This window comes from Stegodyphus dumicola, chromosome 9 (genome assembly GCF_044657685.1).
Source record: "Stegodyphus dumicola isolate Sdum_Otavi_A_Nest chromosome 9, ASM4465768v1".
Taxonomy (NCBI): domain Eukaryota; kingdom Metazoa; phylum Arthropoda; class Arachnida; order Araneae; family Eresidae; genus Stegodyphus; species Stegodyphus dumicola.
Genome location: NC_140776.1, coordinates 145,934,560 through 145,957,356, shown reverse-complemented (window position 1 = coordinate 145,957,356; position 22,797 = coordinate 145,934,560). Strand labels below are relative to the sequence as shown.

The window sequence follows — 22,797 nt, the reverse complement described above, 5'->3', positions numbered from 1 at the left end:
ACCTTAGGCAGGAATATATTTCTAAGATATATTGATCACTTTCAGAGCTGATCATCTACGGAGGGTTGCCTTCATAAGCAGTTTCACTGTATTTATAATAGAAATAAAAAAACTAGAATTTATTACAAAAACTGTTGAAGAATTCCTGAAAAAAAAATTATCATCTGAAGATAGAATTAATGATTCTGAAGGTAAAATCACGTAAGCCATAAAATTTCATGTTTTCAAAAGATAATTTCTTTTTAATTTGGAGAGTTGTGGATGGCCAAATTATCTTGCAAATCAGTTCTCAATATATATCTGGTTCACCTATCCATTTTTCACAGCTGACTAATTTTCTTATTAGTATATTCTAATCTTTTATAAACTTAATAATTCTAATCTTTTATATATTTTATAACCTAAAAATATTTATTATATTTTTCACACTTCAAATGCTTCCAGCACAATAAAGAAATAACGAGAAAATTCGCTGTTGGTTAGTTTTCGAGAAAATTCCAGAGTTCAATGGTATGCAGCCATTCGACACTTCCTCTACCCACAGCAATAGTCAGCGCGTTTATCAGATCTTTACTTCCTATTTGACCATATGTAGTCTAAATGCCATTTACTGTGACAAGAAGGAGACCAATAGCGACTAGAACAGACAAATTTTGGCAATGATTTACTCAGTTGTCAGAACTGCAGTTTCCAAATTATCACCTAAACTCTTCGACTGTATGCTTCGCCGCATAGCTGTAGTCATTGCTGCTCATTGTGACAGCATTCTGTACTAATCTAACATACCTGAAATTGTCGTATAACATACCTGAATTCTTAATCACTTCGTCTATTTATTATAAATAATCTGCAAATTAAACTTAAAACTATGCTTAACTTTTGTCCTTCTTTACTTTGCAGTTTTAACGATCAGTAGTCTAGTTATTAAGGTAAATCTCTTAACTTCATAGCGTCGTGATACAACACGAGTATTCATCACAGAGTAAAATATGCTTTATATATTGAATTGAATCTTTAGTTACTGATATACCATACGTAGACCAGGATCAAATCTCAATTAAATATCATTACCAGAACGAGTAGTTTTCTTCAGAGACAAAGACGGTACTTCGCTTGATGACTCTGCTAAGATAGTAGTTGGGGCTATTGAACTGTCAGTAGGTATAAAAATTCCATTGGCGAATTTTCACTAAGAATAACTAGAATCGTTGGTGATACGTCGCACTGAGTAGTGAAGGTTAGCTTCAAATGTTCAATTCCAATAACAGTTCTTTTCCATTTATGAGAATGAAGTGTTTACCAGTCTGTTTGACAATGTGATAGGGACGATTATATAGCTGTGTGAAAAGTACTTTTACTGTGTCATCGAGAACAAAAACACGAGAGCAAGTCTCTAAGGACGGGTGCACAATAAAGACAAGTTTAATATATGAATAAATAGAAGCTGGAGATTATTTCTACATACTGTTTTAGGGATGCTGGAGCAAAACTGCAACAGGTGGTTAGAGGGCTCTAAGAAATCTCCTAGTAAAGACAAGTTGTTCCGTAGAGCGTCTCAGATCTTTGAAAGCTGAGCGAGAGTTAAGAAAGGCAGTTGGTAAAGATTCTGTCTAGCGTGTATTATAATGAAATATTAAGGCTTGCTTAAGGGTCCAGTGAAATCGCTCAGCCAGTCCATTGCTAAATATGTGACATGGAAAAATTCGAATCCAGTGAATTCCTAAAATCTTCTTGAGTGAATAAATTAAATGAGACTCAATTGTCTTGAATTCTTAGTCCGTAGTTATAATTCCTGCGACTCCGAATCTTGCAATCCAATATGTAATAAATGTACCAGCGAATGTTCCAGCCGTAATATTCTGCACATGTATTTCTTCAGGCCAACAAGAAAAGCGATCCATAAAGGTGACAAAATGTGTATATCCTTCAGATGGAGGCAAGGATCCCACGATGTCATGGTGAACGTGCTCGAATCTTTGAGAAACAACGGGAAACGATTGCAAAAGGCTACAAGTATGTCGATGATTTTTTAACTTCTGACAGTTTGTGCATGACTGTGCCAATTGTATACGTCTTTTAACATCCCTAGCCACACATACCGTTCTTGAATAAGTTTAAAGGAGGCTCTTATACCTGGATGAGATAAATAATGCAGGTCTCTAAAGATTGAGTAGCGTAACTTTTTTGGAACATATATAGTCAAACTTTTACAGTGCTAACATCACAGTAAAGTCTTAAATTAAGATACATCTGCAAAATCTCGAATTCAAATGGTATATCATGCTTGGCAAGTAGGTCAAATAACTGGGTATATTTAGCCTGCTCATCAGCCATAGTGGAAAAGTCGGTGCCAAGGATTTGTGGTCCGTGTGTATTGTAAAAGGGGTACCTTAGGAACTATGCCGAAAGTGTTTTACAGTCGAATAGATTGCTAAGAGCTCTCTGGCATAGGTTCCGTACATTTGCTTGATAACGTTCAGTTAACGCTAAAAGAATGCTAGAGTTTGCAAGTCCTTTCCATTTAATACAGCGCCGATTCCATTTAATACCGTGTTAGAAGCATCGGCCATCAAGTATAGCTATTGATCAGAAGACAAGCTAAAGTTGCCGAATTCATAAGATCATGTTTACATACTTCAGATGCTTGCGTTAAAGTATCATTACAAAGCAGTTCATGGAACTGAGCTTGGTTTTTGGCAGTGTTTGAAATGAAACGAAGGTAGAAATTGGGCATTGTCAAAATATGTTATAACTCTATAATAGTTTCAGGTTTGGGAAATTCGGCTGTTGTTAGAGATTTTCCGGGTAGCTGTTTTACCCTATAAAGTGTTAATAAGGCATCCCATGCTGTCTGAGGCTAGATAAACTTACCTAAGATGTTCTTTTTCATTTGACAACACGATTAGAATTTCATCCAAATAGGGTATACAAAATCCCAGTCCGCCTAATACCTGATATAGGTACCTCTGAAAAATTTTCCCTGCGTTACGGAGGCCAATAGAATAAACAGAAAATAAAAATAAACCAAATGTGGTTGTTACAGTAGTTTATTTTAGTGTCGGTTGCATTAACTGGAATCTGGGATACGCGCGAGCTAAATTTAATTTTTGTCCTATAAAATACTTGGACGCAGTTTTGGATATGGGAAAGAGGATAACGGTGCGGAATAGTGATGGCATTTCATATGAAGAGTGCTTGCCCAAGCACTCTTTGACGAGCGCACGATACCTCGTGCCAAGACCATTCCTGGCGACCAATTTAGGCGATAGCCAACACGTTTTAGAAAATAGCAGAGGCCCTTTGGTCTCCGTGTGGTGAAGAACAGTATGAATCGATCGCTCTTTGGGATATATGAAGGGTTAGTTAAGTTCTGAATATTTAGTCAAAGTTTTATCAAACTTAGAAAGACCTAAAAGAATGCTTAAGGTACTTCTTTCCAACACGTTTAGAGCAACTTTTACCTGTAAAGAAAGCATGGTCTCGGCATCAATCATACTGTTATTTTTAACATCAACTAATCAATTAAACTACATTAGGAAATCAATGCCTGTGAGAGGCTGGCTAACTTTGGCGATTACTAAAGATCAAGTGAACTTTCGCCAGAGTCAGATGTCGATTACCAAAGGTTGGGATTTTTGTTCCATTTTTTTTTGTTTTTGGCATAAAAAAACAATCCCTTATAAGGTTATTATTTAAATTAACCACTTATTTATAACTTCGGCATTTAATATAACTTCTCCTTTTTGTTTCCTCACCAGAAATGAAAATACGTTAGTATTTATGTTGAGGTTTTCGGAATGCAAAATAGAACGTTCTCCACCCGTCGTGGCCATGTACGTAGTTCTGCCAGATTTATTTGACTTTGCGTTATTGCTGCCAATATTTAAATTTGATAGGCTGGTTAGAATATTTCAGTCAGCTTAGATTTAATTTATTTGAGTAATCCTTGAGCACTAGTCCACGTTTTAAATTTGAATTTAAGTGTTTAGTTTTATCGTCACAAATTGTGGTCGATTCTGTTAGCACGAGAAAGTGCTTTTATATTTAAGTTTGTATTTAAATAAAAAGGTTTGTTTAAAACATTTCCAAGACTTTGTAGTTAATTTCAGATACAGCGATAATTCGCCTTACGTCTGTTAGAAGTTTAAAACTCGCTTATGCTCACAAAGCAAACAAAACTCTCTACATCTTCATTCGTAACAGACGGCTTGGTGTGATTAGCCGCAAGGACGGAAATGTCTGCACCCGTGTCAATCAAAAATTTTAATTTAGATGAAGGGTCGGTCTAAAGAATGCGATTTAGATGGCGGTCTCGATTATGGCTCAAATGCTATCGTCGAACTAGTTTTCTTAGTGTCGGAAAGAGCATGAGGGAGTACATATTTTAGCGTTACGAGACAAAATTCGTGTGATAAAAGCATTGGTTGTTCGTCGACGTTTCATAGCATTCTCTGGAAGTACTGCGATTGCGCCCTTCATGATTCTGTGTCTCGAGCGACTACATTGATGCACAATCGCAGCGAGTTCGCTCACCTGCTGAGCGAGCTGTGCAATTCGTGCTTCCAGCGGTGAATTTTGTGCACTGCATACTGCACTGATTTGAGGAGACAGCCATATCATGAAGTTTATCTATCACAACCAACCAACTACCACAGTACGTCATTTAATTCCCCTATGATGCTGCGTTTTGTTGTAGGAGGACGTGCGAGGCAAACAGATTTCAAGTATGCTTCCTTACAGTATCGCCGTGACGTTATGCATACGCACAAGTAAATGGAATGAACGTGAGTCGACAAGTTCTACGCCTTGCAACAAAGAACGTATCCTTGATTGTTCACCCTCTGAATAAGATTCGATAAGACGTTTCTTTAAAGTTTCATTTTGCTCATCGTCAGGAGAAGTAACAATAATATCCCTTACGGAGGATATCGGCATCAAATGCTGCCACAATATTATTATATTTTAGTGGTTTTACAAGTAGCTTTAGCGAAGGAAAATTGTGTTTCTAACCTAAGAAATCATAGCGCTAGATCGGTTTTTTAGAAAGGCAGTACCATAACCCCTACATGGGCAATCTGGTACCATGGCTACTTTCGCAAGGATTAGTGAGCCGAAAAGAATCAGCCTATATGCGGTGTAGTCATAAATTTACAACCCCTTTTTTCATGGGGGGGTCTGAAAAGGAGGGGGTAATCTTGCTCGGGGTCGTGAGAAAATGTGGGGGCCGTTTAAACATCTAACTTCTCTGCATTCAGTTTTATACAGAGGAAAATACAAATTGAATTCTTCGAATGAATGCAATTTTGTACAATGAAAATGTATTCTTGAACGATAAACTGTAAGGTAAATAACGTCTGTTTTCTAAAGCCATAGGAATAGAAAGACAGATATTTGTCACATCAATGAATTCGTAATAAACATTGAGATTTTCATTTCGAATGCTATGTTACATGTATGAGAAGTAGCTGAGTATCTGAGAAAATAGTCTTAACCCAAATGGCTTTCAACTTTATCACGCTTAAGAACTGTTTTTCAGTTACATTACTTGTTGGTTAATTTTCTAATGACAAATAAACATTAAATTGATTTTACTTGAGATTTATGAATAAAATAACGCAAACTAGACTGTAGAAAATTCTTCAGAATGAAGTTAATAATACTGAAAAATACATTATTGATGCACTTTTTGGTTTTATATGTAGTAGTTAATATGGAATCCTTATAATTATATATATATATATAAATGGAACAAAATATAGAACAAGGTATAAAATATCAAAGAAAAATAATTTTAATATACAATGTTCATTACCATACGTATATTTATGCATTATCAATATAAATGGTTAGTTAGGTTTCGCACATGCATAATTTATTTTCATATTTTGTATTATATTCAGTATTGTATACGTATCTGAAGTTTAATTTTACTTGTTCACCTTTTGGGTTACGACTTTAAGTGAGAAAGAATTGTGAGGGCCTTTATAGGGATTAAATTTTGTATATACAGTTACTTTACAATTTAAATTACAGGTTTTGGTATATGAAGTAATGCAATTAAATAAACAATTACAAAGCAAATAGGAGTTCAAATGTCCAGTTACGGTGTAACCGCCACAAATCTTTTTCTCAGAACTGCATTATTTTGAAAGAAACATGAAATGAAAGGAAAAGGAACCATATCTTTTCTCAAGTTCAGAGAAAAGGTATAGCAATGCGGTGAAAAGCATTTGCAGCAATAATATTTACCCCATGCGCACATAAATTTTTACACCTCGTGCACTGCTAACTCTGAATGACGTCACATAGAGCAGACGTCAATAGTAGACGTAATGGGTGAGGTGTGACTTTGCTCAAAAAACCCGGTCGCCAGCTATCCCAAAGCTGACAAGAAAATCTCTAGAAATGATCAACTAAATTTTTTTCTGTTTTTTTAGTTTGGGATCAAAACTCAAAATTTTTTTTTATTTATTAATTAAGGGAGAGGGAGAATTCCGCTCATCATTTTGATTTTCGGAATCTAAAAGCTATTTCTACTAAACAAAGTAAACATGTGATATACAGCTTCTCTATATCAAAAAAATTCGATTTAGTAAAATAAAACATCAAGAGACTACTGAATAATTTAAAAACGGAATTTCAAATTACGTACTATATATGAGCATTTTACGATGTTTTTGCTGCGATGAGTTTCGACAGCTGCAGTTAGAATACCACTACTGTCATACCTGCTTCTAAGAATGCTAGCCCCGAACATGCATTAAGTTTACATCAAAGAAAATTTACCCCCCCCCAAATTACCTGAATGCTTGTCGTTATAAAACGATTAAGGGGGATTTCAGTTCTAGGGGAAAAAATATTTATGGCGTAACGGGCAGAAATATGACAACTTAGAATTTGTAAATTTTGAAAAAGAAAAAAAAGAAAAAAAAAAAAAAAAAAAACTAAAAAAAAACTAAAAGGAACTTCTCCATAACTGAAATTCTTGCAACCAAACTAGATACCCATTTATCAGAAATACCAGTACATTGCTTGGGTATGCAAAAAAGATATTTTTAAAAAACAACACGTTTATTTTTTGAGAATATAAATTACAAGTACAAATAAAAAATAAATTATTTTCTAATATTTCCTGTTTTCATTCTTCAATATTTTTCTGTTTTATTTCATTTCTTTTTAGTTATTAAAGCAGATTCAGGCACTTTTTAGCTAAATTATTTTTATTAGAATTTCAAGGAAATTCTCAAAACTTTCAGAAATTATTCTGAGGCTGGCTTGTTCGCCAAAAAGATAAAAAAATTAAAACTGCAACTCCATAGAATACGCTATACCTCGCTTTATCGAAATTAAGTCCTATAGAAGCTGGGAGGTGGGAAAATTTTGGTAGTTATTAGATCTGCATTATTTCTTGAACCTTACATGAAATACTATTAAATATCTAATTACAACGGCTTCTACTTCACGATGTTTCAAAAACGTTTCAATAAATATTCAATTCTTAGTTTTGCATTTAACTATTTAGTAACTATACCAGTGAAAAAGAATTTTTGCAACCAGTTTTAACCGATATGAACACACGAAATGAAACCACAGTCACAGCATTGTCTTTTGAAGTATTATAGTTTACCCAAACAGCGCCTCGGTAAGATGACACTCAAACAAAAGAAAAAAAGGCCTTTTTTTCCGCAACAGAAATTCCTCCTCAGACTCGTATTGATAAGAATCAGTTTTTAGACATCTGTCACCAAAAATTTTGCAAGAAGGTTTTTGAAGATTATATCATAATTATGCGGCATTACATAATACTTTTCCCCCATAGAATAAATAGACTGCTATATATATTATTCTTATGTTGCAATTTTCAGACAGTTTGATGCAATCATCTTGCAATTCTTACGAAACTGCAATTTGTGTTTCATATGAATAAGGTAATAGCTGAAATGCTGTGAGGACACAGAAGCTTCGCAAGCGAGATAACAACTACAAACTCTCAAGTTGTATGCAGGCCGAATGTGCGATCTGAAAGCAGTTGATAGGCTGGAATTTTATTTATTTATTTATTTTTTTTTTAACAAAATGAAACTAAATTTCAAAAAAGAAAAGAAAATCTGAAAGGTTTCAGATTTTAAATTACGTCCAAAGGGGCTTTTTTTTAAACATTTTATGTGTTATCTTTATTTATTAAATATCATGTTCTTTGCACTTAAACCATAAAAATTCAGTTCAAGAGAAATATCTCAAAATAATTTTAAACTGAGCATATCTTTAGAATTTTCGATACACAGTCTCCCGCGCTGGAGATAAAAATGTTTTTTCTGTACAACGTTGCCATTGCTCGCTTTGAAATCCTTGAGTTTATTAATAAAATCAATTATTAATCAATTATTTATTAATAAAATTAATTATTATGAAATCGATCATAAAAGAAATTCCAAATTTCAAATTAAGACTTCCAGATGCCCATATTCGTAGGAGGATTACGCCATTCAAAATTTGATGGCTCTAGGCACCGTTGTTATATTACAATGCGAGAACCATATACATACATTTATGCAGATTCTTCATTATTTAATATCTTAAAACATAATACAGGACGATAATATTTGGTGGCAACAGTTTGAAAAGTGAAACGGGCATTCAGAGTGATTCGATGCAAAATCGCAAAACGAAAACAATAATCCCTCAGAGGGAAAACCCCATTGGACTAATAACTAACTAAAATTTTAATGTATTTCTAAATTCTACCTGTTAAATATTTATCGAGATATACATAAAAAAAAATAATAATAACGCAAAGGAAAAAATTCAAATTTATAGTACTATTTTTTTATCTGTATGAAAATAACTAAGAAATTTCTGTTGGATACACTTTTAATTCAAACATACTAACAGCTAAATGTTAAATTTTCGGATTGGCATTTATTCCAAATCATTCTAATATGTTAATGTAACCATTCAATAATTTACGTTTAATAAACTAAAAAATATTATGAAAACTTTCCAAAATGTGTTGAAACTTTGTTGAGACACGGAACACTTTTCGAGTGACACAAAACTTATGATTAAACAATGACAGCCTGTTCTCTTTCTTTTATGCATTAAATGTTTCTTCGACACATGCAGGGGGGGGAAAAGTAAATTCGTATGCAAATAATTATAAACTTATTTACTCCTTATTATAACTTGACACTTGAAGACGGTTCAAATTTGATATATTTTATAGCCCAGGAGAAAAATTACTTCAGCGCCGATAGTAGATTCTAACAGATCAATCAGATCCCACTGTTAGACTTGCTAATTTTCAACTGCGAAAATTCTGTTCATGTATAAATGTATTCCCAAACAAAGTGACTATTATCATTATAAGAAATCGCAACTGTAGATATTTATCTTTCTACAGGTACGAAAAGTTAATCAGATCTGTATTTTCAATTCTTTGAACGAAATTTATATAGTACACTGTTAATAAATTAGCTCTATATTAAAGTTTATTTAAAATTATAACGAAAATAAAGTAAAATTTGACTCCAAATCACTAAATTCTTTCAATCTTTCTTCAAATTCTTTTCATAATAATGCTATTTTTTCTTGCGTATTCTTGACACTTTTCATTTGAAATAATAGGGCAAGATTTAGGATACAAGAAAAGTGCGAATTTTTTAAAAATTTCAGTTGTGTATTTTATATTGCCAATTTAATTTTGAAAGCGCGTAACGTGTCAGTGATACGTCTGTAAGGTTTCGTTTAGTTTTTAACGAGTTATTTTATGCTAATTAACTTTTCTATCGTCTTCATTTTCCTGCCAGAATGTTAAATTTCTAGTTCGCGTGATATTCAAATGAGCTCGTGTTCTTCCACGTTACTAATTTCGATTCTCCTCAGAGTGGTATTCTGCGGCGTTGTGTTATTCTCGCCATTAGGCTTGTCCGGCCGACCTTTAGATTAGAGCCAACTTGCGCGTTACTTGAACGCTGTGGTCTATTTAGGCTACTTACTTAGTTAAGTTTTTCATTATCTTTGATTTAAGCCGTAACTGTTGGCTGCATATTTTTTAAGCACAAGTAGTGCCTTGTGTTAACTTTTATTTGAATTAAATAAATTGTCCTTCTCAGTCTCTGCAGTACCTTACAAGACACAGTGATAATTTACTTCTCGTCTTCAAACGTTTCGTACATTGTATGTTTCCAAAGGATGCGAAAATGTTTATAATGCCAATGATAAGTATATATTATGCCAGCAACTGCTCTGGGGTCGGTGATAAGTTTATAATGTCCGTGATAAGTATTATATAATGACAGTAGTGACTCTGGGGGCACAATAACACGGACTTGGTTCCTTTGGCTAGAAGGCAGCCAATGCTCTTTCGGACAGTCTTTGCTTGGGCCTAGGGAAGTTAAAATAAATGCATTAAGCATGAAGTCACAAAAATGAAGCCAAGGATATGTCAACAACGTGACGTCACGACTTATCATGGCTGCCATACAGCATACGGATGCGATTACAAAACATATTGCTAAATAAAATTACATCGACTTTGAGAGCAAATATCAACGTTTGCAGTTTTCAGAAAAGTGTCTTTAGGCATAATATGCATAAAATATCATTGAAACTTCCACAGGTTTTTCTACATTTTACCATGTATATATTTGTCTTATAATTATCATTTACACATTTTCCGGTACCTAGATTTTATGAAATTTGAAACAGTTATTTGCAACCCTTGAGATTTTTTCCTTATATGCCAAGTAGAAAATAATTTATATTAAGTATTAAAATTACAACGGGAAACGTACAGTGATGAATAACTAACATGTACACAACACCGATTCGAGTGGGCCAACATGACGGTAAGAATTGCGGTTCTTTAACAGGTGTCACTACCTTTCGTGGTCTTCGTGCGCCTGGGAGTGGACCCTGGGTTGCCAGTTCAGCGAGAGGTGCTAAGTTGGTTTGATTGATTATAGCAAAGCACACTAGGGCTATCTATGACGGCATTTCTAATCGGAGGTATGCCATCGTAGAGGACTTTCCAAGGGACACTGGCTCGCATTCATGTTACATAAAGGGGAAACTACGAAAATGTTCTTGAAGCCAGCATGTTCACCTAGAATCGAACCCAGATCGGAAATTACCAGTGCTCAATTTTACCTCTCGGCCGCTGGTGGACCAAGGAAAGATAAGAGAGTTCAATATATATATATATTTTTTTTTTTTTTTTTTAACTCCAGGAGCTTGCGACTCCATTGCGAGCGGTTTATGAATACCCAGAGGACTCCCTTTTGGGAGCTTTTTGGCAAATTTTCCAGCCTCCAACCCAGTATAGATATGAAGGGGCTGTCCGTGTAATGCCATAAATCAAGTTGACGGAAAACGTAATTTAAGTAGACATACCCTTTCCTTGTAGCACTTCATTGAGAAAATTTAAATGGATGGCTAAGTCAACAAAAAAAGCTAAATTTGTAATTCATGAATCCTACATATGTAACTTGATGATGACTTTTTTTTTCCTTTCTTTCGCCATGAAAATTTTAATTTCATCTATGAAGTCATAAACCGTTTTAATGCAGCTGCTATAATACTTCCACAGCTGCATTAAAACGGTTTTTGACATACATACTATAATAATACATACACACTATAATTTTATATACATTACGTAGCTGGTTGATGTACATCTTTAAAGTTTTGATTTCATTTATGAAATAAAAAAAAAAATTTTAATATAGCATTCCGACCTTACCACCTCATCTCGATCTAATAAATCGAAATACTCCAGATATATTTATTTAAATTTAGATTGTTTTTATGAACTAAACAAGAAAACTATCGTTTTATGAAAAAGTATAGAAAATGAAAGTATCAAAATGAAAAAGTACAGAAAATGGTGATAAATACAAAAACTTTAATAGAAGTAATTTTTTTATATTCATAAAATACAATTAAATACTTAACATGTAAGTTAAAGGCTGGCCGCATTACCCTCGGTTGAGAACCTCTAGTATATCAGAAGAACCAACTCATGAGGGGGGTAAAATGGACACACAGTAATACTAAAGTTTTACAAGCCTATTGGCTGGTGAAATACGTAGATTTACATACTGCACCGACGTTTCACCTTAACCCAGTAACTTAATGTAGTCTGGCACAGAAGCATTTAAAGTCTATCCTAGTTACTCTTTCTTTTTCATTCAATCGCAATCGAACATATAAGCTCAGTCCATATCTCTCTGTCTCTATTTTTTTAATTTATATTTTAAATTGACTTTTTTAGGTGAAATTATTACAGTCTTTTCTTTTCCTTTAGCTTCTTTAGGCTGCCTGTCAGAGCGCTGTTATATGCGTTGCGTATGTACTTTTTGCATGTGTGTCATCACTAGCTTAGAACTCAAATGGAATGTAACGACCGCTGAAATGTGTGCTAGTGCCTTTCTTCTAATAAACACTTAACTGCAATCCACTGTGCAGTGAATTTATGCTGTATCTAAATCTATAAGCACTGTATTAACAACAAATACGCTACTGAAGTGTATTAGTGGACCGCCAGTTTGTGTGTGTGTGTGTGATTATGGCAAAGCCTCGAGGGCTATCTGCCTAAGGGGAGGGATGCCTTCGTGGAGGACTTTCTAAGGAAAACTGGCTCGTATACACGTTACACATGGGGAAAACCACGGACCGCCAGTTTGAGACCACATATCAGAAAAACTGCTGTGTGCAAATAATATTTCTCTAGGAAGGAAAAGGCATAGTTTATCACACATCATGATGTTACGATATATGAATATGGCTAAACACACAACGGTTATCTGCCTAAGGGGAAGAATATCTTCGTAAAGGACTTTTTAAAAGCACATATTTTGTTCGAATTACCAGGATTTAGCAGTCTAAGCCACTCCGCCATTGAACAAACCTCTTCATGAGATAAAGAAGATCATTTATAAGCTTATCCAATAATCATTGATTAACTAATAAATGCTTGAAACAAATAATACTTTGAATTATTATCAGTTTCCTATATACACTTGGATATTTTTAACTTGAATTAGGGATGAATACCTTGATTCAAAGTCATTTAAGGTATGTTTTTTCGGCTTTGCAGTTGGGGGAAGCAGAAGTACTTCATCCTAAATCGAGAACTAGAAATTAAAAGAATCTAATGCAGCATTTATTACTTTATAAACTTTATCAGATTCCATCATTCTTGACAAGACTTACATAAATATCAACCGAGATATCTGAAAACACGCAGTATAGCATCGTGTTATATTGATACAGAGACAATTAAACATCTCCCCTCCTAGAAACTTGAAAAACTATCGCCGGAATTCGAACCATGGATCTTCCATTTGTTAGCTGGACGTGTTAATCTCTTACACTCGAAAGTTCAAGAGATCCAGGTACCAACAAAGCTCTATGAATTTATGTTTATTAAAGAATATGATGTATCTATTTAGTTGCCCTATAAAAATGTACATGGTATAAAATTATAAGGGGGTTGGGGGTTACTTTTTAAGTAAATCGGCTCTGCAATAAAAGTGAAGTAAGTAAATAATTTTTTTAAATAATTTAATTTCTGGATTTACAATTTTTCCGCTTTCACTTCATGATTTTTTTGTCGGTTTAAACATTTAACGTAACTTAAAAAGAGTTCCTACAGTGCCGCCAGTGATGATAATCAGTTATTCACAGCCGTTTTCTCTTCTCATCAGTGGTTTTCATTTCTGCATGGCATTTATGCTATAATGCTGCGCCATTTGTTAACTTCTGGTAAAGTAACGTAAATATCACACGGTTATTTGTTGAACTGTTTTATACGAGAATATTTTTTCGGAAAAAACATTTTAAGCCTCTGATATGTGTACTATATTATGTGTCTCGAATATTTATCGTTAATCAGTTTTTAGATTAGGGCAAATATATTACAGCTATCTTACAGCGATCAATACTCCCATGAGTGTTTCCTAATGAAAAAGAAATTCTTTGGCATTCGAAGAATTCCAGCCGTTTATTGCTCTTTGATACATAAGTACATAAACTTCTAATTTATATCTGATAAGTTTTATGCTTAATAAATAAAAATATAGCAGTAAATTCGAGCTAAATTTATTCGGTTCTCCCAAATAAAAGAAGCAATTATGTATTCTACAGACAGGAAGTTATCAGCTGTCTAAAAAGAAAAATGAGGTAAAATTTGCATACATGACTTATGAAAACTGGATATTTTGTTTTGTTGAAATTTTCTTTTCAATTCTTGCGGTTTTTATCTTGGCTGAGTTCTCAGATCTCGGTGTTTTCCTGGTCTATATGCAAAACTCTAAATAAAATAATGTTGTTTTAATGTCCCCCCAGAGTTCGTAACGTGAAGTTATGCCTCTCTCGTCACTTTATTCTCAATTACCAATTAATGTTTGACACTGCTAACAGTTTAATGGTCCATATTTAAAGTTGAAATAAATATCTCTTTAATTACTTGGTTCCTTTATTATTATTTATTTTCCTACTAAGGTCTGGAGGCTGAAATTGCGTCTACCCGTGGCCGAATGATTAGGACCGCTGATTACTAGTAGTTCAAACCCAGGCGAATGGGTTGGCTTGCCATGGAGGAAAGAAGTAATATTATTCTTACCTCTATGTTGACGGCAGAGGTGGTTCTTCGTGGTTTTCCATATGTATGACGTAAGCCAGTTTTCTTTAGAAAGTCTTCCACAAAGGCAGACAGCCCTTGTGTGCTTTGCTGTATTCAAATAACCTAACCTTGAACTTGGAATTATCCATCAAGCCCAGTAGACCTCGAATATCCGAATCCCGATCTAAGTATTCTAAAAATACGAGCACTAGTGGGTTACGAGTGGGCCATTTGTATGCATTTGTCACCTTAATCGGTATGCGATTAGCGGTACCGGCTGCTACAGCATAGATCCCAAGTTCCAATCCCTGGGAAAGCATGAAGGTCTGTAACTTACAATGAGTGTCTTTGCGGCAGTTGTCTTTACGATAAGTAATGAATAGCTGATAATCGTGTGTATATTTTAAAAAAAATAAATAAATTTTTACAAGCCCGTTAGCGGCTGAGCGGTAAGACGACTGGGCACTGGTAGTTCGAACCGGTTTCAGAGATCAATAAACGGGCTGGCTGCACGGAAGTTTTCCCGACGTTTGATGTGAATACAAATCAGCTTCCCTTGAAAAGCCTTCCAGTAGGACTTTTAGGCTTTTAGGACTGGAAGGCTTTTAGGACTAGCCTACTGGAAGGCTGGTAAAGAGACCTTACATGCTTTATCATAATACAACGCAATCCTTTAAAATCTCAATTAAAAATTTGTCTTGTATTTTAAAAAGTAAAGAGACCTTACATGTTTTATCATAATACAACGCAATCCTTTAAAATCTCAATTAAAAATTTGTCTTGTATTTTAAAACATTGGAAAGTTAGATATTATTTTAACATCTACTGTCTTTGTAAAACTGATTTCTAACGTGTAATTTTTTTAACTCCTTCCTCATGCAATAGCTACAGTATTGTATAATCACATATTCTTTAATTTATTGTTCAATTAAGTTTGTTTACATTTTTGTTATATTTCTGTCCAAATTGCTTTTTTTAACTTGAATATTATTACAAAATAAAACGTATATTCAATAAAATTATTTTTTTAAAACAGTTTTTCAATAATAAGCATTTTCAAATTTTAAAAATTTAAATGCCTTTTAATTAATTTCCCGCGCCGCTCAGACCTAACCCTTCAGATCTTGAGGGAATGTATTTATTTTCATTTTTTTAGACAAAATTTCTCTGTTCTCGCGGCTCTCTGCGATGTACCTTAAACAACGTTCTCGGTGGTCAGATGGCTAAATAATTGATGGGTACTGGACATTCCCTGCGAATGCATAAATTTGCACGTATCCGGCCATTTGAAACAACAAAGCATTTTGCTTTATTGTTAATTTTTTATATTACACTAGATTAAGATTTTTAAGTTAGAAAAATTTTAAGATAACAATCTCATGGTTTATAAATACTATGATGAAATATGAAGTATGAAATTACATATACTATTTCTTCGCTTTCAGTGAGAAATAACGCACAGCATCTTAAAACCTACCAAGAAACCTCGCACATTGGATTAAAAAATTACCACTTTTGTTTATGAATTGGTGTCATAACATAAGTGGACTTATCCCCTCCACCAAGGAAAAGGATAGGCTTGAAAAGGTAAACACTTCTGAAGTTTGAAAATCTGGAGATTTAGCTCAACGATTTTAGTGGGTTTTTCTATATAATTACGTTAACAATTTCATGCATAAGAAATTATTGCATTTCTGAAGCCCATGTCATGTCAATTCACATTATCTTAGAAAGAAACGTGAATTATTATGAATTTATACTAGAAGACGAGTACACTTGATCATATCTGAGGAATTCTCGGGAACTATCACAGATTCATACAGAACTTGATTGGATTACTTACATTACGGCAATGCACGTAAAGGCTAAATCCCTCAGAGAAGGATTACCTGTGTAGAGGACTTTTTAAAATAACTGTTTCACATTTGCATTGCACATGAGGAAAACGATGAAAACTTTCTTGCAGCCAGCGTTCGCCGGGATTTACACAGGTTCACCCTAATTCAGGATAATTCATCAAAATTAAAAAGATGTATATGTTGTGTCGAGATGTGTATGTTTCTCCAAATCTAAGAGATTTCGCCGTTATTTCATAATTATGAATTCACTTTAAATGTGACAGAAGTTTAATGTAAATTACACTGTTAATTCTGAATTTTGCTTAACAAATATTAAAACGGTTAAAACAAACCATTTTGCACTCTGTAAATATCATAAATCACATTCATTTATTCGCAGTCACACCATGTGCTTATTTGGAGTGTTTAAATGACACAATGAGCCTATTTGCACTGCCTCCTGGCCTCCAGAAATCGAGCGCCTATGTTTCCAGACTTACGCAATCCTTTGGTTTGCAGGTGTTTGTTTTGTGAATCAATTAACTAAATCTTAGTAAGAGTAATGGGAATAACCCAAAGTCCACACCGGATGTCATTCATTCATTATACATGAAGAGAAAGTTGCTCCACTTTCGTTCAACCCTTGAGCGTCATCGAGGAATTAAACACAATTTAAAACATTTCTACGTCGATCGTCATCAGTTTGGACCTGACGCGTTTAAATCTTCTCAACATCGAATTAAGCAATTCCAGCAATTATTTGCTGACCTCTTTTTGATAGCTAAAGGGAAGTGACTAGTTTTCGGAACGATTGATGAATTCAAATCTATGAGACTTCGTTATTTTGAAGATTTCCGGCACAAAATGTGATTGAATATTATCATAATCTGGAGATGATATTTCTTGACAGTTAGTGAAGTTGCTTAAACTTTTAATAACTATTACAGCTACAGTTATCTTTTAATGTACGCATTTTTGTATAGCTATATAAACAGCCATAAATTTATACGTGTGCATGTGCCATGTAAAACCGTTGAACAAAGTCAGAGGAACAAATGATTTAGCAGAAACAGACAACTGCTAATAAACTCATGGGCATCGCCTCTTCCCCTTCCCCCGACATTTTTTAAGAAAAGGGGTTGTAAAGAATTGAAAACATTTTCTCGCATTTTCTTATGACGTAATGATGAGTGCAGACAGCTAGCAATTGAAAAACTGTAATCCAGTTACCAGGGTTGGTACAGCCGCTTTTCTAAGGTTTCTTTCTTCAAAAAACTTAATAATTCTACAAAGTAATATCAGAAGTGGTATTTCCGATGTCTCTCACAAAGAGTAATAACCAAAAAGGCGGACTACATAGCATATCACTGATAATTTCATTACCGGTAACAAAGACAATGCTTATGCAAGGACTTCTATCGCCATATATTTTTAATGAGATTTGATAACTATACGGTACTCACGTGACTCATTGTTTACACGTCGTTACAACAGCTGGCAAGCCCCTGGAGACATCAAAGCTAGACGGAGAACATTAATGCCAAGTAATATGATACGGTTGCAATTCTTTCGCCCTGACTGCAGCGAGTATATGATATAGAATAAGAAGCTATGCACCATCCTTGTCGGAAAGACCTCTTCAGAGGAGAAACAAATATGTTCAAGTGGTCTGTCAGTAGCATGAAAATGACAGTTCTGCGACAGGAGGAGCTGAGGGCGTGGTCAATGACATCACAGAGGGCGGGGCCAAAGGCAACGTCATCACACTAGGAGGCGTGGTTTCGAGTGGATTTGAGGTGTTCGTAGACTGCTGGTTGAGTTGTAGACCTCCTGCTTTTCATTTAAAGTTAGTTTTTTTAATTTGGCAACGGAGTCATGGCGTCCTCTAGGGATGAAAAATGAAAATAATCTATTTAGGAATTGCTCATGGCGTCCTCTATGGACGAAAAAAGAAAATAATTTATTTTAGAAATTTCTATTAAAAAAAAAACTCTATTATTCAAAATATAGAATTGAACTCTCAAACAAAATATCTCACCAGCTCAGTAGTTTGAAGATTTTAACCACTAAGCTGACGGGATACATTCAGATTTAGGTAAAAAAGCCTATATAAGAAAATGGAATTTGAATCGTCTCATCAATTTATTCTGATACTTTTATCCTTTCTAGTTTTTCATGAAACTTTAACTTATTTCTCAGGTTTTCTGTTTCATAATAACATATTCATTTACTGACATATTTCTTTAATACTTAACGTTTCTAATTTATTTGTAATATTTTATTTAATTTCCACATACTATTTTTTTCATACCTTTCATAAATTTCAGAATACCTGATTTTTAACTTATACGTTATATTTCAGAAACGTTCCCGCACGTGCTGTTTATTTGTTACATTACTTAATTTTAGATGCAATTTCACACTTTTTTTAACGTTATAATGTTCAATATATTCTGAATTTTAACTTCATTTACTTTTTTTAAACCATTCTAGTATTCTATACACACTTTAACTTAGTGGTATGAAATTGTATTTAAAAAGAAACGTTTATTTTTCATGATCTTAAGTTCTTTTACTAAATTTTCTACAGAATTTCTAATTTCTTTCACGTGTTTAACAATATCTTCCTTACATTACCGAATATTAAAAAAAAAAAAAACTTAAGTCTATAACTGTTAATTGCTTTTCTTACGTTCATGATTTCCCTTCTGTGTTTATATTTCTTAATTCTAGCTTAACGTATTTATTATAATGTTTTTATTTCTGTCTCATCACTCGTAATTCCAACATTTTATCCCTTTTTATTCATTTTAACGATATGGATTGTTTTCATTTACTCCATATTCAAATATTTCCTTACAATTTTTATAATACTTGTTTTATTCCTAGATCATAATAGATCATCTACAGGTTTTACTCAGAAATTTCCATTCACAACTTTACAGTTTAATACCATTTATATCTAAATGTATTTCTTTCTCATATAGTTTTATGGTCTTCAAAGTTTCTAACATCATATTTAGTTTTAAATCCCGATTACCTTTAAGTGTGTTGATAATTTTCATTTCTAATTTTACAACCACGTTCAGTGTTTCATCCACACATACCAAAATATTTCTTACATTTTCTGATATTTAGTCTATGTCATATTTCAGTACTTCAAATGAATTTACACTGCTCACACTATTATTTTTTCATGTTTTAGAGACACTAACTATACTAATTTTACTATTTTTCCTGCACTAATTGCATCTATGTCAGCACTCATGATAAACTAGCAATTGTTTTGCATCACATGCATAAAGAAATTCTTAAAACCAACTTTTTCAATATCGTACTCAAATTACTGTTTTCCAGATGGGAATTACCAGTATTCTTTGGTTTTACTCTGTTACATCTTTTTAAATTTTAACATCTTACTTTTAATTCTAACATACATCTTTTGAACAGTTTTTTCTTTTAATGATAGCCTTACCTTATTTGTTATAGCCTTACCTTCTTTGTTTGTAATTCTTTCATTCACCTTCTTCACTACCTTCATAATTCACTATGCAAACGCAATGTCTTTCACTGACATTCTGTTTAATAATACCACAAGTTTCCTTAATTGACAAAAAGCGAATTATTTCTCATTTCAAAATAGAACTACTATATTTTTGCACAAACATTTCCTTTATCCATTCAAGCCACCCCTTAACCTGTAACTGATGTAGCGATAGGAAAGGAGATTCTTATCATATGCTCTTTCGACATTTGAGGTTTCTAGAACTTCTTTGACAAGTATATCAATACTATCAGAAAATATACTTAACACTTTTACCCAGTTTAAAGGCAACATACTGTTATAAGAATGGTTTTAGTTAAATTTATAACACAAATAAACGCATTTTGTGCTAAATAGGCATAAACATTTAGATTCAGAATATTTCTTTTTAATCCGATGTAAGACTTGAATTTCATTCATGATACGGATTGTCTCTTGATTTTCTTTTTGTTTACCTTACACTAATAGAAAATTTTTATTTTACAAGTTCAGCTTTTAATGAAATAGAAATAAAAACTACGATACACCTGCTGATTTTAAGAAAAGGAACTTTGATATATTTCTGGAAATGTAAATGCTTTTAGAGTTTTCTTTCAATAACATTGATTTTCATTACTTTACTAACTTCAATAATTCTCTTATTAGCTAATATGAATGAAAGAAGATTGTCAAAAATGTGACACAGTATAATTCTTACGAACATATGTACCTTTACCAGCATACAGATATTACCGATTGAAATGAAGAAAGATACAGATAGTTTACTCCAATCTACATTAAATTAAAAAAAATATTAAAACTTTCATACATTCCAAAGAATAAACGAAAACTCAATAGATATTGTCATGTTTGTATATATGAGATAAAAGTTTTATGAATGGTATTTAAAGTAATGCTTAGAACTTCATAAAAGCGAACATTCACTATGTTAATACACATATCATCAGTTATTTACATTAATCAATGTAATATTAATCATTACATGTACTATATGCATATATATTTAAAGTTTAATTGTCTTACAATTGAATAATTAACTATTGAGAGAAAGAGGTTCATATCTTACACTATTTAATTCACATGGAACAAATTTTTCCATCAACCACATTGAACCAAGTTTATTAAATTCGCCAAAGCTCTTTTATTTCTGCATTTTCACACTCACGACACATTTTAAATGTAACTATTGATTACCATTTCAAACACCGATATCATAACTCAGTGTAAAACTACATCATGACTCATTTTTTTCCCTACTAACTACAATTTTATATATTCAAGAAGTACATCTAAGACATGATCATTTTCTATGTTCTAGCAAATCGATTCAATTGCGAACATACTATTAAGACTTGCGATTTTAGAAGACTTGCATGTATTAACGATGTCAACGTTTCTTCGTTTTTATAAGATTCACATCAAATCATGTCGCATTCGAATGTGGTGTAAGAGATCACTTTTTCTTTTAAACACTTGTAAACAATGGATGCAATTTATAAGAAGAGAAGTATCATGCTGTTTCAAAACATCATCATCAGCATATTTCTGTTTCTTTTGACACCGGCGAACATTCAATACGATGTAAAGATTCATATTGTTTTAAATTTTTATGCTCACTAAATATTTTTTATCACGATTTACTCTTAAAAGTAACTTTATAAGTTTTCATATCCTTTTTACATGAAAAGAACTTGTGATTATTCACTACAAAATTCTAAGACGAGAAGCTTCGCGACTTTTCAAACTACAAACTTAAATTTCTTAGGACATACACTACATCTGATGTTTCTTTCATGAGATTTCAAATATCTCTTCAGATTACTCGTATTCAAGAAACCTTACAAATATATCACATAAGTTCAGCGAATAATCGCTTCATAAACTCTTAAATTTTCAACACGAGTGAATCACTTGAAGCATATACTGCACTGTAAACATACAATACTTAAAAAAATTGTTATAAAAAATAAAAATACATTCATTTCACCAAGAAGCTTTTCTATTTAAATACATTTATTTATTTCCAAAGAACAAGTTTCTGTATTATACATAAAATATACTTAGAATTTTCTTTCATTAGTTAATATCAAATTAACAACAATATCCATTTACTGATATTTGATATATACGAGGGCTATCCAGAAAGTAGATTACGTTTTGGAATAAAAAAATAAACAATGTATAGGAAACAAATTTTATTATATACAGATGAAAGCCACACTCAAATACTACTTTTCTACATAGTCACCATACAAATTAAGGCATTTATCGTAGCGATGTACGAGCTTGGAAATTCCTTCGTCGAAAAATTCGGCCGCCTGCGCCTTCAACCACTTCGTTACCTCTTCTTGCAGCTGTGCGTCGTCATCAAAACGCATTGATTGCAATTTCGTTTCACAGTTCACATGTTTCACCCATGTTTCGTCACCAGTAACGATGCGATCGAGTAAAGAGTCACCATCCTTATGGTAAGCGTCCAAAAAGTTCAACGCTGCAGCCATTCGCTGATTTTTGTGGTCCTCTGTCAAGATTTTTGGAATCCATCTTGCACAAAACTTGTGGTAACGAAGCTTTTCGCTGATGATTTCGTGCAACAAACTTCGCGAAATTTGTGGAAAACTCAAAGAAAGTTCCGTTATTGTGAAATTTCGATTTTCACGGACTTTAGCATCGACTTTTTCGAGAAGTTCGGCGGTCACTATGCTGGGTCTCCCACTTCGATCTTCGTCGTGAACATTGGTTCGGCCATTTTGAAATCTTATGACCCACTGACGCACTCCACCTTCAGTGAT

General features: G+C 33.3%; 1 protein-coding gene across 1 annotated transcript in view; it reads right to left on the bottom strand.

Moving 5' to 3' along the window:
* LOC118193240 (cuticle protein 10.9-like) overlaps nucleotides 1-17,948 on the bottom strand; it is a 153,578-nt gene extending 135,630 nt beyond the window's left edge. The window contains exon 1 of the mRNA XM_085824210.1: nucleotides 17,925-17,948. Within this exon, the coding sequence (XP_085680336.1) occupies nucleotides 17,925-17,933 (9 nt within the window). The 5' untranslated portion in view covers nucleotides 17,934-17,948. The remainder of the gene's footprint in view (nucleotides 1-17,924) is intronic.
* Nucleotides 17,949-22,797: the final 4,849 nt, after the last annotated feature.